This window comes from Ischnura elegans, chromosome X (genome assembly GCF_921293095.1).
Source record: "Ischnura elegans chromosome X, ioIscEleg1.1, whole genome shotgun sequence".
Classification (NCBI taxonomy): Eukaryota; Metazoa; Arthropoda; class Insecta; order Odonata; family Coenagrionidae; genus Ischnura; species Ischnura elegans.
Window position 1 is genome coordinate 76,665,996 of NC_060259.1, and position 16,641 is coordinate 76,682,636.

General features: G+C 36.7%; 1 protein-coding gene across 6 annotated transcripts in view; it reads right to left on the bottom strand.

Moving 5' to 3' along the window:
- Positions 1 to 854: 854 nt before the first annotated feature.
- The window catches only part of LOC124171566, a 71,651-nt gene continuing 55,864 nt past the window's right edge, over positions 855 to 16,641 (bottom strand). For 5 of the 6 annotated variants that reach the window (XM_046550744.1, XM_046550741.1, XM_046550745.1 and 2 more), the window contains 2 exons: positions 7,849 to 7,878; positions 855 to 5,628 (listed from right to left, as the gene is read on the bottom strand). In XM_046550744.1, coding sequence (XP_046406700.1) covers positions 3,089 to 5,628; positions 7,849 to 7,878 — 2,570 coding nt within the window. In that variant the 3' untranslated portion in view covers positions 855 to 3,088. The remainder of the gene's footprint in view (positions 5,629 to 7,848; positions 7,879 to 16,641) is intronic. The other variant, XM_046550740.1, reaches the window with a different exon arrangement.

Sequence of the window (16,641 nt, forward strand, 5' to 3'; positions counted from 1 at the left end):
TGGTATTACGAACTTCATTACTGCACACTGCACTAGCTCCTAGAACAATACCACTCAGTATCTGAGATGACCACTAACCTCTCAATTGAAAAGTATTACTGACAACACTTTTTGCACACACTGTCATTACAATTATCGCAAATACTGAAATTTTGGATCAACTAATTACAGATTCCACTCAGCTCATTTTCCACCATCTTGACTGCATATTCTATGCCACTAAGGTATTAAAATTTCTGAAAAATAAAAGTTTCAATTTCGTACCAGCTAATTTCAATCTATGTTCAAATCAACAGAAAAACACACCCCTAAAAAAATGACTTTTCATTTTAAAGTCTTATTATGCAAGTATGTATGTATGTACAACTCAAGAAAGCCTAGAAGTATTTTCTTTTGGGGAAAAAGCTACCAGCAGAATACTTCAGATGACATGAAAAAAATAACATTCAACCTCAAAATTCATTGCTCACATAAACAATCTCAATGGCCTTAAGTGCTAAGAAGAGTGGGAGAAAAGGGAAGCCTCCTAAACACCTTAAGCAGAAGACGGGACAACTTAGTTGGCCACATTTTGAGGCACGATGGCCTGATGAAGACTATCGTTGAAGGACAAGTGGAAGGGAAAAAGGGCAAGGGACGGCCCCAGATGATAGGACAGGTTATAAAGGATGTAAAAGAGAAGAAATACGTCGCAATAAAAAAGTTAGCGGATAGGAGAAAGAAATGGAGAGCAGAGTCAAACCAATCATAGGATTGTTGACTAAAGATGATGATGAACATAAACAGCAATCATTTCTTTAACTGCATTCACTGAAAAGCTAGAAAAAATCTAGTCTCGAAATGATGGGCAATAGTATGTATCAAAATTTTACTGAGTAAACATACCTTTGTTTTTACAGAAGAAATGTATAATAGGTCCACAGTTTGTTACAAAATGTACAAAATATCAATGAGTACGAAACAATCTGTGTCTTGAGACACCTGTACAATGAAGTGAACACTCCACATTTACCTCACCACAGAAATATTATACAACAAATTAAAAATTAAGGATACAGCGAAAGTTTATTTTTAACAGAACTCACAGAATTTCAATGAAATTCAATTTAAAAAAATCACAAACAAACATGCAAGAGCCCTCCACAAAAACCTATGAAAAACAAATTTTTTATCCTGGAGTAGCAAGCATTTATTAAAAAAGACTGGTGATATTAATAACCCCTTAAGTGTGAAAACACCAGAAGTAAATTTCTACATGACTGTCACCAAATAGCATTTTCTATGATTATGACTTAGATGGAAGAAAAGGTTGTGCCACCATGATATCATTACACATAGACATTAACAACTGCTCAGCACTCCAAATCCCAAAAAATAGACTGAAAACTATGCACTTCTTCATAGTGGATTTTATTTATGTGGTTCAGTGGGCCTGTTTAACATTACATACATTTAATCTTGCATATATTAAATGAAGTGAAGCCTGGCCATCATCATTTATTATCTACCACACCAAACAATACTAACTCCACAAACCAATGGCATTTACAGTCAATTGCATATAAACATGCTGTATGTCACATCCACAGTTATTCAAAATGCATTACTGAAAGACTTAAAAAAGCATGGTGATCCACACTAGTTATTTGTACTAAAGTGCAGCTTGAATGGTGATACCTCTGGTATAATGACAGCATTTAGCCACTGACTAGATGTCAACTGAGGTAACACAAACTTCTATTAGTTTTTCATAACAATCCACCCCTCAAAATTATGACAAAGTTCATAGATAAACTTGATTAATAAAACTCTGTCATTCAAACTGTAGCAGACCATCTCAAAAAGGAACCAAGAATTCAGTTATGCAAAAATACAATAACAAAATAAAAAAATTGGAAAAACTTCATTACTTGGTTAAGATGCTTAAAAGACCCATATCCCTACAACATGGCTTAGGGGCAAATGCCCATGTGCTTTATCACAAAAACGGAACTGTGTGAATAGGCATTGTCCCATACTTGCCATCTATTGCAGAAATGTCTCTTACATGCTCAATTTGGCACCAATTGTTTTGAGCCCCAAAATGCACAATTAACCATAACAAATATCATTACACCAGTCATTAATCATCCTATATGTACAGACTGAATGTAATATAAAGCTAAGAGACCATTTTTTAATTATTATACAACTCATCAATCTCTAACTTGATTAAGACAATTACATACACGTTTCGAAGTCGTAAAAGGCATCTGAACACTTCCTCATTAACAAATTATTTGTCAGGCCATTCAATTAATACAATGATTTCTTCTAAGTATAAAACAACGTCAAAAGGAAAAAAGAGCCATGATTTCAGAGGTAAAGCTGACAAAATATCAGCATGATATTTACAATTACAACTTGCAAATTCAGAGAAATGAGCGTATCATCAATAGCTCAAATGTAACATAATACAAATCAGCCAGTTGTGCTCCAGACATTAAAAATCCTAATTATACCAATTCAGGTCACATTCAGAATGTGTTTGTATATTAATAGATCCTGTCACTATTTTACAGACATGCAAAATTTTATAAATATTTGCATATGGTTAAGAATTAAACCATTTTTGATGATATTTAAATCTGCATAAGGTAATTTCAATTAGGTACTATGAAATTTTTTAGCAGGGAGAAGTTTCTTTCCCAACACTTTGGCAATCTCTAGATTAGCTCTTTAGGACTCAGTCTCGATAAATATAGGAAAAACTTTAAATAAAACGAAATACAAAAATGAAATAATGAAATGAAATAAAAGGAATGGCAAGAAAATCATGAACAAGAAAATAATAAATAAAAATTTTTATTGAAAATAAAAATTGCTTTGTTACTTAGTGCTTACACAGCTTATTGAGTCCAATTTCGGATCAGCTTTTCCCAATCGATTCCACTAGCAAGTGGAAAAATAATTCAGCAACAAAGCATATTTGTGGCTTATTTTGGCAGTTTAGAGCAGCATATACTGCATCGTGCACAAAAAAACAAGATCATCACATTCGAAAAGTACACTTAAACAAGCACACTACTCGTAACAATGTCGATCCCCACTATCTTTTCTTTGTTAAGTGTAGCTTGGAACATTGTTTCCCCGGGTGGCCTTTCTTACTCAATTTCTCCCCCTTCAAAATACCACGTGCCTTCTTGGGCTCCGGAGACCCATTGCAGCACGGACAGCCCTTTTTCACATGACCCCGGAGGGAAGACCTACGCAATGATGACTTCATTAAACCAGATGCATTTGGACACTCTGATTGCAGATTAAGCTCCCCATCTTTACTCAACACAAGAGACTTAGACAGTCCTATATGTCCCACTGAGATACTTGGTTCAATGCTAGTTTTTGACGAATTTTCACTTGAGGGTTCAGATGACACAGATGACTCACTTTCTAACAGGGGCCTATCGATGCAAGAAAAATGCTTGCTTCCAGTGGGGGCAGAACTCACACTTTCCAGCTCCAATGAATACCTCGAACATGTGATAGACTCATTTCCTTTCCATTTTTTTAAGCAAACTCTTGGGTACAAATCGATCTTATCTAGGATCTTCTTGGCATTTTTCTCCATAACGTGCTTCCTTAAAGATTTTCCTAGAGCATTCCTTTTCTGGGTGTTTTTTTCGTCATCACTTTCGATACCATTAACAGGTGGGAGAATGGCATTATCATCTTCTATGCCTTCTATAACAGGGTCTTCAACATTTTCCTTTGGCAACTTAGACGTGGCACTGATTGGTAACAAGGCATTAAAGCTATGATTGGCCGTGGTTTCTTGGAAATCCGGAATAGATTTCCCATCATCATCCTCTTCTGGGCTAGTTGACGGGCTTCGAGTCTCCTTCATAATTCCATATGTCCTACCACACTTTGAACTTTCACTGGTACTCTCTTTTTCAACAGAGTTGGATGACTCCCAACTGTCACAGGTGTCACGTGAATCTCCCTGGTCACAAAGATAATTTATGAAACGACATACTTTTGGGCGCTTAGTTCCTCTACGGCAATAATCTTTTCCATATGTTTGGCACTTCTTCCCATACGTTATATTGAACTTTTGGGCTGCAGTAGGAGCAGGTGGGATATCATGGGTTTGCGAACTCGGTGAGTTAGGGGATGCAGCTGTGTCGTCTTGGGGAGAGGAGTAGGTCATATCTGAGGAGAAGGTAGGGGTAGTGGTGTGAACGGCAGCTTCAGGGGGATGTTGCGACAGACTATCTTCCCCGGATGAACTAGAAAAATTTGTTATGTTAACGCTTGACTGAGATATTGTCTTGGAGCCATTTAGTGATCCTGTACCCAATTCACCAGCATTCCCTCTGGGAGACCGCTGAAGAATCGGCCTCTTCTCATCATCTTTTGTCACCTTCCGATACTCCAGTGAGCCATGATGATTCCTTACTGACACCCATTTTTTCTTATCTCCCCTATGCCTCAACAAATATTTTCTTGGCCTCATAGGGTTAGGCTTTTCCTTCCTCAGCAAACTTTTGCTTCCAGGTAAACTTAATGTTTTTGAGCAGCCTGCACTTTCATGAACCCCCTCTGCACTTGATGATGAGTCCACAGACCGAAAATCTGAGCTAGAAAATGGCTCAGACGAATCAACATTCTGAGCACATGATGTGTCTGGCATAGTTTGGTCATATGTTGGAGATGGATTGGGATCTAGCAAGAGGTCTGCCTCAGGGAAAAGATCACTAGTGCTTGGCTCATCAACACCTAAATCTTCACACTCCTCAGACAGACTCTTTTGGAGCCTTAACTCTTTCTCTAACTCTAGCCTTGTTTCAATTGCATCAGGAACTCTACTTATTTTTTCGACACGTTGTTTCAATTTGTCAGATTTCTTAGCAGCAGGGTAGGTGCTGTACTCCAAGACATCGTCACCAAAAAGCCTTCTTTTGACCGTAGAATGCGTACCTTCTATAGAAGGTGTGAAGTTGGGTCGACAGCTATCATCACTCTCTCCTTCCTTTAGCTCATCAGGAATAGAATCTGTCATGCGGGGCAAATTAAGGCATGCTTCTGATTCAACATGTGACCTTAACAATGCCGAATCCACAGAAACAGCTTTAGTTTGGCAAACACTCACTCGTTTCACCACTGGCACATACCTCCATGGTGAATCACTTGCCTTACCATCAGCCAAGGGCCGCTTAACTGGGAAGCAATATTCTGAGCTGTTGGCTGCTGATAAAGTTCTTGATAGCTTCCTTTCCAGTTCATCTTCAGAACTCCGCTCCTCACAAGACTTGTTCTCTGTGGAAATGGCCTTCCTTTGCTCAGTGGTGGGAACCAATACCTTGGGGACACATACATCCAAAACCAAATTCTTCCCTGGATTCATTGAGGTCTGCAAAGAACTGGATTCCTCAACAGGTTTAGATTGGCTGGGAGGTTGAGGTGGCTTCTCTTTCTCAGGTACGGCAGTATCCTTCATTGGTGGCAAAGCCTCATGCAGCAGTTGCCCTTCCAACGGGAATTCTGTTCTCTTCAGTTCACGGTTGAAGGGTGGACCATTTCCTGGACTGTGATGAATGTGGATCCTATCTTGACTGTCCTTTGTCATGAAAGACGGGCCTTGTGGACCTGTAAGTTAAAATAAGAAATTACTTCAGCATAAGATTCAACATTATTTCTCCTACATTTAAATCTTAAAATTTTAAAGGAGCACTAGCTCTAAAAACATTATCCTACAGAAAGAACTTAACATTATCGACCACAATGAACTACATATGACAAAAAATTACCTTAAAACATTCAAGGCAGCAATTTTATTAATGTGCAGGGTGCAGAATATCTTTCTTTACAAAACAATAAGAAAATCTTTAAGACATCAGCCATAAGCAGTGTGGACAAGATATGATCTCATCTACACTGTAAGTGCCACATTTGGTAGCTCCATTAATCTCAATAATAGCATTCCCACTCTCTTTTCTTTCACATTCTTCATTTTTTTTCATATAAGTACAAGGAGGGATAAAAGCAGCAAAAAATGAAAGCTATACAGAATGTCACTACTTTTCATTAAGCTTCCACTGATCTGGACTGCATTGAATAGGATTCTAAGCAAAAAAAAAGCATGCAAAATGAAAGCTGAGAGAGAAAATATGATTAACTTTACCTCACCCACAAAAACCACACCCACTGAAGTAAAAGAAGAAAATAAATCACCACTCCTGCACATTAGCACACAGAATGTTAAACTCAAATTTTCCACACTGCTGTACTGTAATTATGCCTACTCCAATATGGAAGAATGAAATGTGTTCACACGCCAGTACATACGTAAAAGCCAATTAATGTCACATTAAACTGAACTACTCCATGCAAATACTGAGACAATTGAAGAATAAGTTAGCATAGAATGACTATCCTTTAAAACTACTTCTTGCTGCAAAGATGAAGTTAATAGTAATATTGTCTTCAAGGCTCAGAGAAATTTTATCACTCGAGCTATCACTCTGGGATCAAAAAAATTATCATGTAAATCAGATTATGAAGTTGATACTGCAGGCATTAACAGAAATATAATTCTACATCTCACTAATGTACAATTAGATCAAAGTAGACAACCCACTCCATTCTTCAAAGTTAACTCAGCTCTAGTCATAATCCCTGATGTAAATCTGACATTTCTGAAGACCGATCAATTCAGTATGAGTATCTATGCATGTAAGAGTTGGCTGAGCCGTACTATTGGCATAATTACATATTGTATAAATATTGGATAGTATTTTACACCTCTGACACAATGATAAATGCCAGAAAAAGCAACATGATCCTACAAATACTAGACAAGGCTAGTATTTGGTGCGAGTTCCTAGCACACCTGCAGTAACTGGAACAACCACTTCACCTCTTGGGTAAGCTCTCTTGAAATATTACATCATAATTATTACATAAATGAAACTTAATCCTATGTAATAATTTAACAAAAATACCTTTGCATCTTGAAAACTATCTTAGCAACATCTAAGGGGCACAAAAACTGATCCAATTTCATTAATACATTTATAAGAAACATCATTTGGTGGATAATGAAGATTTTGCAAAAATAGTAAGTTGCATAGATAAACATGATTTTGAAATTTCAAGATCAACAACATTCTAACAATCTTAGTTTTGAAAAAATAACTGTACTTCTGATTATCTACTGCTTCCATCCTTCAAACTGTGTAAAAGTAATTCCCAGCTGCGAAATTCATGATGAAAAGTGGCAACTACATTCAGAGACGCACATAAAATTCAACCAAATTGAGCACTATCAAGCTGAAAACTCATGATTTAGGATTGAATGAGTTTAAACCTGGCTTTATTAAACATTGAAGTACAACACATTGATTCCCAATTTTACTCAGTAGCAATGAACACAAACAATAAAATACAATAATAACTACTAACTTTTCGTGACTTCCAGTAACAATTAACAGAAAATAGCCTAAAAAAATACTGCCACACAAATTTTAACAAGACACACCCAGAAAAAACATGATCTTGATAGAAATTCCAAGAACAACAACATTCTAAGAATCTTAGTTGTGAAAAGAGTACTTCATGCTTCATGACATTTATGGCCAGTTTTATGATGCCTAGTTGAGGTTATTATTGCAGCAGATGTTGTAATTTTGCTGCAACTTGAAGATGGCTGAAAGATCTGGGTAGCCAAGCTAGAATCTTCAACAGTTAATATATTGAAGACGAACAATTTGCATCAATTTCAGCTTTCATTACCAGCAAAACTTTAACGAGATATTATAAAACCAGCCTTACACACAGATAACCATAACTGTGACTCAGTATACTTACCACAGCCAAAAAGAAATAATGTCTGCGTAGCTGTCAGAAATGAAAAAAACCATGTTTTACAATCCATACTATGACATGCAAAATAGATTGTAAAATGTTACTTCTATTACTAAAACCTTTGTTCCATTAGCTTTTGGGGAAAAGCAATTAGTATTACATCTCAGGCAATCATGCCAGTCCATTTACCCATGGAAAGCATAAAAACCATTGGCTCAATTCCATTATCCTGGAGGCATGTACCCTAGGGTTACATAATGCCCATACCCTGATACCATAAAAGTCAAAGAGCCAAGAAACATCAGGTAACGTATTAAAGCTCTCCTTCAACCACCACCAATGCCATATGAAACTACAACAGATATGCATAATGGATTCGGAAAAAAGAAAATATAAAAACAACAACTTAACAGACACATAACAGCCAACAGATAAAAGACAATGTTAGTAAAGGAAAAACATAAACTTATCACTGTTTCCTCTAATTGATTCATATTTCAATAATTCTTCTTTTACAATGTGTTGAGACTAATTTAAAACATGTAACCTATGTATATTCAAGCAAAGATTCAACAACTAAGTCTTTCACTTTGATGACATATGCAAAGGAAATGTTTCCTATACACAGAATCCAGCACAATTTCTTAACACTCTCCACAACACTCTTGACACAAGGTTTCACACAGTTGCCCTTTACCCTATTATGATACTCACACTCTCACACAAGGAGAGACTAGGGCAAGATGACAAGGTTAACAATTTTTTATTTGTTCATTTTTGGAGGCTCCAAAACCTTCTCCCTTAGTAATGAGCAAAGATATATGTTCTTCTCTCAATGAATACTCATCATAGTTACTGTCTCCAGACAACTATACGTCAATATAAATGCTTCTTCTTAAAGCAACATTTTTGGCAATGTTAGAGCAGCTTATGAAGAAATTAATTCCCTTTGGTTTGTTAACCATTTACATTTTTACACAAAAATCTACTGTTTACTAAGGCAGTCCTCACGTTTGAGCCTTGACTTAATAAACCCTTACTTATGCCTGCCAGGAATATCATCTACACAGGCTCCTTGATATTTTAATGCCAGCACAAAAGGAAAAGTTTTTGCTGACAGAGGAAATATTGGAATGGTTACCAAGTTTGATGATGATAAAGAAGAAAAGTTGGCCTATTTTAACATTCATCTTGAGAGTTCCGTCTCGTTAAGCTAGCCATATCACTCTACCTCATGAAAACTCCCAATACATTTTTAAGACCACACTAGACAACATCAGCATGTATGTGGTCATAATACAAACATACAATTACCCATTATTGCTGAAGTGGGCCAAGTAGCAGAAAATGGGAGGTTTTTATTTTTATTAATAGGCATATTATTACAGTAAAATCTTCCAGAAGTGTGTGATAGCTGCTTCCAAAATTTTTGTTTTTCTCATCCATGGACGTTTTTCATTCTCATTTGCGGGCAATTTCAATTTTTTGCATAATTTAGCACTGGTGGAAAGAGTTTATGCCACAAGAATTATTTCTAAATTAATGAGAAAACTTGGTAATGAAGGAAGAGAAAAATATTTCTGAAAGGAGAAACTGAGTTGGAGTGGGGCACTCCAACAAATACCGAAGTGCATTAGGGGTTGAACCTCAATGCTTTGTGCATCACCAGTTCATTACAACCAACTCCTTCACTTATGGGAATGACTTGAAATTAAAATCATTATTGCACTTGGTTTTTATGCATGAATATGCTATGCCGCATACCTTTTTGTTGCTAAGTATTGTTTTATTTTTGTTCTATTAAATAATTGAGAAAAAAATAATATTAATCTTAGTTAATTGTCAGGACACTTGAAAATTGCACTGATGTCATTTGCTTCAATGATAATTCCCCGACTTTCCAAAAATTGCTAAATTCTCTGACAATTCCTGATTCCCCTGGTTTTCTCTCATCATTGCTAAACTGTATAGCCATTTGATGCTATGACTCATCTGGATTCGTAGGAACACCTCTTGCACCAGCTTTATTTTGGTTTTAGAAAGGAAACATTTGAATATCGCAATGATGATGGGACAATGAAAAAATGTCACCTTGCCCCGGGACTGGTGCAAGGTGACGTGGATGTGAGATGACGTTTGTGCATCAATTTTAGCAAACCTCTAAAAAAAATTTCAGTATATGTGATAAAAATTTATCCTCCAAGGGATAGTGCAATCAAAGAACATCAGAATATTATATCCAAAAATAACTTAATTACCTCCAAAAATGAAAGAATAAAAAATTGTTAACCTCGTCATCTTGCCCCAGTCTCCCCATGTATTACGCATTATTCAACAAATTCCTCCTAAATCAAGTAATTATTTATCACAAGACTTTGCCGTATTTGTCTGAAACTTGGCCTAGTATCTACAAGGAATGCACATCATATCACATCAAACAATAATGCCTTTTCAATGTTCACTCCACCCTAAAAGGGTATGGTGGAATGGTATTAGGATTGACCTAGAGGTCTCAGAACTTCTGTGGACCTTATTTTGAGTCAGCTCCAAGACTTGTTCCAAGTGGAAAAGTAACTGCAAAAAAATCAATCTTCCTGATCTCCCCTGCTGACATGGTATGCCAAATGCACATTTCATGCAGTTTTCCAACAAAGAAATTAATGTAAAAAAATGAAGAGGTAATAATGTATAAGAAAAGCAGGGGAATACTACACTTGAATGCTAAAACCATATGCCTCCAACTATTATTTTTTAAGCAAAAAGGATGCATTTTCAATTAATGCCTTGCCTCAAAAACCAGTAACAGATAAGGCACTATGGACTGGTTAAGTTTGACACCACAATAACTGGTTGCCATGGAGATTGTCATCTTTTGTCCCAAACAAGTTTCTGCCATTAGGAATTTTTAGACATTGAATTTCTAATTTCTGCAGGATCTCTAAGCCATCACTACTGAAAGTTGTTATACAGTACCTGCAACTCTCCAAATTTTTATTCTGAGTCTGGTGTTCCCTGTCGAGGTATAAAATGTATTTCTATTACAGAAGCAGATGAAATTGGCACAAGTAAGACACTTCCAAGGTCTCCTAAATTATCCCTATTAACCCTAGCTGACTTGGTATGTATTATTATTGTGCCATGCCATTGACCAAAAGTGGAACACTTAGCACTTTATGTTCATGGCAAAAAGTCTACGAGCTAGTGTTCCTAAGATGTATGTGTAATCTATTGTACCACATGCTACAACTATCAGTCCACCATTTTCTCTTCGAGTAAAAAGCTTATACAGGCATCCCCCGAGTTACGTATGTCTCGACTTACGTAAATCCGTACTTACGTAAGTGATAACCGTATTTCAAATGATTACGTTAATTTTCGAATGCGAGCGCGAAGAAGTAGATATTCGCTCGTACAACCTATGGTAGAAAAAATATCGATTAGTTATCGAGTTTTTTACGTGCTAAAAATAACAAAGTGACCCATATTTGTCATTCCTCGAAGGAATTTTCATTAATTTCTGCAGAAAAATCGCTTATAAACCCCAAGTCAGCAATCAACGTGAAAATTTGCAGTTCTAGCGATGGATGTGGTTGCGCTCATTCCTGTACGTTACAACTTGTTATACAGCATGCACACCCAAACTCCGACTTTCAACTATTTAAAAATTGTATTCTTAAGTTTGGACATTTCCATCTATGGAATTAAAAGAAAATGAAGTTCAAGCAGAAATCTTTATCGCGGAAAAGAATTGTTTACTACCCACGTAACGGCATTGAAATTTTGAGTGTTGGCAATGAACGCCGCGAAAAAGTTAAGAAAAAGTTGACACACTATATCAATTGCGTATTTGTTTACATGTTTCTGGCGGAAGATTTTATTAAGCTGCATTTTCTCGTTCTCTCATATTGTGCGCATCTGTAAATGAATATTGCATCATTGAAAGTTGGCTGAATAAAAGCTCACTTTTAATTAGCTTCGTGCTTTGGAAATACTCTTCGATGTTTTCAGCGAAGTAAATATTCAAATGATGATATTTTCATGTTACTTTATTGAGATATGAGAGAATGAAAGTATGTTACCGTGCGTGAAAGATTGAGTTTATGTGTGTGTGAATGTATCTAAGAATATAGTTATTTACTGGTATTTTTTTGTGTGTTATTTGCTCGTAATCCTAGACACTCCTACGTGTATTAACTGTGACAGTGAAACCACCAGATTCATCCATCAACGTTATATATAAAAGGCAGAAGATATAATAATTATAGGTAAGTAGACAATGCATTCTTTGGGCCCTTAGATCGCAGTATAACATAATGAATCAATTTAAGTATTCAGTTTAGTAATTTAGCGTTGAGATACCGTACTTTCCCGAATCCACGCGATCGGTCAACTCTGGGAATAATATAACGCATTTTGATTGGCAATGCTCGAGATGCAACTCTCAGACTATATTAATGTTTATCGATTTTGTATCTAATAACGTAAGAATACGCGGTAGAGTACATGAATGTCACAGTGAATTGAATGAAACTTCACCGAGAATTTACCACGCATTTCTCCGCTGAGAATTTCACCGTGCCGACCGAAATCTCTGAAGCACTAACGCAAAGGTTCGACTTACGTAAATTTCAACTTATGCAGAGTCTGCCGGAATGCATCTCTTACGTAACTCGGGGGATGCCTGTATTCTGAAAATAAATTATGAGTAAACAAGCAAAGCAAATTCACTTCCATCCTAGATTTGTCTAAAAACTGAACGCAGTACAGGAAAGGTGTTTCAACAGCCTTGGAGTTCGCCAGTTTCCTTTACGTGGTGTGGCAAGTGCTTACTGAGGGTGACCAGCCAATCAAGGCAGAAAATTTCATGCATAATTCCAGGTTTTCAAGGAAATTTTACAGAACTCCAGGTTTATCTTACGTGATAACAGCAGTAGATAAGAATTTTGAAACACCCAAAATTACTCTGATACTTTTAAACAATACTATAGATATGTATTATTTTACTTTCTTAATTAAAGAACTTACATTTAATAACAGCACTTTTACATGTTGTTGCATTAAATGTTGACATCGCCTGGTCTTCTATTCTTTGTTTTTGAATCTTACCCTAGTCAACAGTCGTAGACATTTCAATTCTGTTGTCTTGTCTGACATTCCGCGTTTCCATGATGCTGTGAAAATCCTACTATAATACTGAACTTAAAACTATGACAAACAAATGAATTGGAAAAAAAAAGATTTCGCAATTCCAGTTGAATAATTTCATGAATAATATATGCATTATAGGGTGGTTTCCTATTTTTTTATTTCCTAAATCAAAAGATTATCACTCCTGGAGTAGGTATTTCAGCTTTTAGATTTTTAAATGACTATATTTATTTTTCACGATTAAATGAAAAGTGAACATTTTCAACCATGTGAAAACGTGACGGCTAAGTATGAATGCTGGGAAAAGCCCGATTATTAAGAGATGTTTCCCTGAGCTCTGTGTCTCATGCATGCATTGTAATCTCAGACGATGTAAAACTCCTGACTACTCATATAGAAACTAGGTCCCTGTGACGTAACGTGTACCCTGCTAGCAGGTAGCGCTTGGCTTAAATAAGGATTATTAATACCCTATCAAACGAAGGAAACTTTCCGACCAAAGGCTATTTTAATAGGTGATTACTAGGAGATGTTTCCCTGAGCTCTGTGTCTCATGCATGCATTGTAATCTCAGACGATGTAAAACTCCTGACTACTCATATAGAAACTAGGTCCCTATGACGTCACGTGGAGTGGCATCGCATGGGCGCCAATCTGGCCTTTTTCAAAAGCGGTTAAAATAGACCATTGCCATTCGTCTGCACTGGGATTTCTAAAACAAAATAATTTGTATATTATGAATACACTAATGGTGGGTAACGAATCGCAATCAATGCCTTTTGTTTTCTTTGATGAAGGAAACTACCCTATTTCAGGGACTAAAAATTCAAGCATAATTCCAGATTCTCCCAGTTTTCACAGTCAATCAAGACCCCATTAATTTCTTCTGTTGTAAATTAAATTTGACAGGTTGACTGCCATCTGCGTGACTGGCCACTAAGTGACTGAATCCCAGGTTATTTCTTAGGTAAAAGGTTACCAGGAGACGTTTTGGCATGGACCATGGCTGAAAGGGTCATTACAGCTCAACTACCTCAAAATAGAGAAAAATTCATTTTAGATTTGTTATCATGACAACTCCAAGAGACAAAAATGACAAATAATATGTAACTGATGAAAAAACACGGTTGGCATCACAGGAAAAATGTACTAAAACACCATGGTGGTTAACATGTTAAAAAGTCCCCAGAATTGATATCGAAAACATAAATATCTACTCTGATTTATGGAGTGATTTTAGAACAATTAATATTTCTACACTAATTGCAAAAACACCAACAAGCTAACCATCTTTATAACAGATGGCCATCCTGCGAAAGTTTCATAAATTGAAAGCTAAATTTCATGTTCAATGTTGTCTGACAGTGTGATATGAATACAGAAATAATCAACTTCATACCCAATGATACTAATGCAGGTAACCAAAATGCTAAAAAATTCCCTGGCCGGAGAGATTTCACGAGATAAAGAGGTACGAACTATGAAAGTTTTGCCTATAAATTTACATGTAAATCTGACAGGACTGTAGGGGTGGTACGAAGTATTGAGGTTTACGTTGGAAAGAGGTTCACTACAGAGAGGTTATACTGTACTTAGGATGAATGAAAAATGCAAAAAAATGAATTCACTTACGGAGGAACTGGAATATCAAATATCTTCACAGGGATGCTAACAGTGGCTCTTAAAAATTTATTGACAGTGGAAGGAGCCCAAAATAAGAATAGGAACCTATATTCATGCTGTAATTAGACCACTGAAAGCCATTTCACTCAGTTTCTCTGCCGAAAATGTTCTGTCACTATACAAAACACATCCCCCAGTACAGCTAACTCCTGATTACCCAGGCAGATGGGGAGAGGCAGCGCGAAAAATCAGAAAACACTGATAATCAAAACAATTATATATAATTGTGGAAAAATATATTGTATCATTGTGGAAAACTGCAAGTGTGATAAAGTGGAAAAATTTCACTCCATCACACTTGGATCTTTGGATTTTATAAATCAAACTACCGTATAAGTGCATGTAAGAGGAGCAACTTTTTTCCCAGAAATTGCAGCCGAAAATGTGGGGTGCTTCTCTTGCACAAACTTCTTATCTTCCCCCTCCCCTTCACCGGTCGCAAGTCCACGGGGAACTGAGTGGCCTTGGTTTTCAGCACGAGTCAGTCATCTGAAACCCTAGGTCAAATACAAGCGGCAGGCAGGGGAGTTTCTCCCTTGGTAACATATTTTTAAAATGCTCGCATTTGCTTTTCTTACTTGTAAGCATTACCTCAGAGGTGCCTATGATGATAGATGTAAGCATTACCTCAGAGGTGTATTAAGGTACCTCAGAGGTGTATTAAGGTACCTCAGAGGTGAACATGGAAAAGATCGCGCAGGGTTTTTTTTGCTCCGGAGGGCACACTAAATTTACTGCCACGAGTGGGCATCCCATGGCATTTATACTGCAAATAGTAACCTCATATCAAACGTAGAGAAACGCGTACTTTTGATGGACAATACCTGGTTAATAGTCAACATCTGCCTTGCCGAGTTATTTCCATTACGCTGATTTTTTTTAAATCTTCAGACACACTATTATGAGGATTATTGCAACTGAAAATTACATTGGTGTCAAAACCTGTGGTTTAAAAAATTTGAACGAGTGTGTACATTGTTGGACTAAATGGTGGATAGAAGAAATCATTAATGCTTATAAGAGGAGAGGTCGAGGGGAAGGAGCTTCTTTTCAATATTCCTACGAGAGCTTTTAAACAAAATTGTTTGTGAGTAGGAAAAGCATCGTAGAGCAACGGTGTATGTGAAGAGAGGATCGAAACTCTTTCTACAACCTCTTATGGGACGCTGCATTCAGGAAAGCATTGATTTAAAGTTTTGGATTCAGATTGAATTTCTTCAACGAATTTGGATCCGGAGTATAAGGTGAAGGGTATTATCTGTGGATATCTGAATCCAAGGCATCTGATCCGACCATCTCTAGTAAGCATCATAAGGTTGAGACCACAAGTGAATACCTACATATCTCTGAGTGCCATGCACATCGTGTAAATTTAGCTGAAAAAATGCTGCGTAAACTTTAAATAATGAAAGAGGAAATTTTGATAACTGTTGAAAGTCCAGGCATACATCTACAACACCACACAATAGGATTAAAAAAATGCTGCAGTTTTTTTTTTTTAGCTTTGATGCTCAAAATATGCATCTCTTACACGTGTGCAGCTCTTACACGCGCTTATATGGTATACTGTTTATGCATTTAGTCTATTATTTTAGATTGCTTAAAGGACTCTTTGAAAGCCTTCTTCACCCGACCACAGATCTTGTTACTGGCGATAATATCATTGTACTCCTACTCCAACAGTTCCGTGTACTCCAGCAAACCATCTATGCAGGTAGGCACCTGGATGTGACTAATGCAATCACTACTCCCTTCATCTCTACTTTTAGATGCCTTCACACAATACTTAAAAATGAAAAAATGTAAAAGTTGCCATCCACTTTTCATGAGTTGGTGACCTCATTGGCTTTCGGGCTTATCAATTCAATTCGTTCAGAGACACTCCTTGAAGGAAATAGTTACTCACTAGAGTGTTAATGACTACAAACCACATGAGACAGATGTACAAGGCCAAGGAATTAAGGA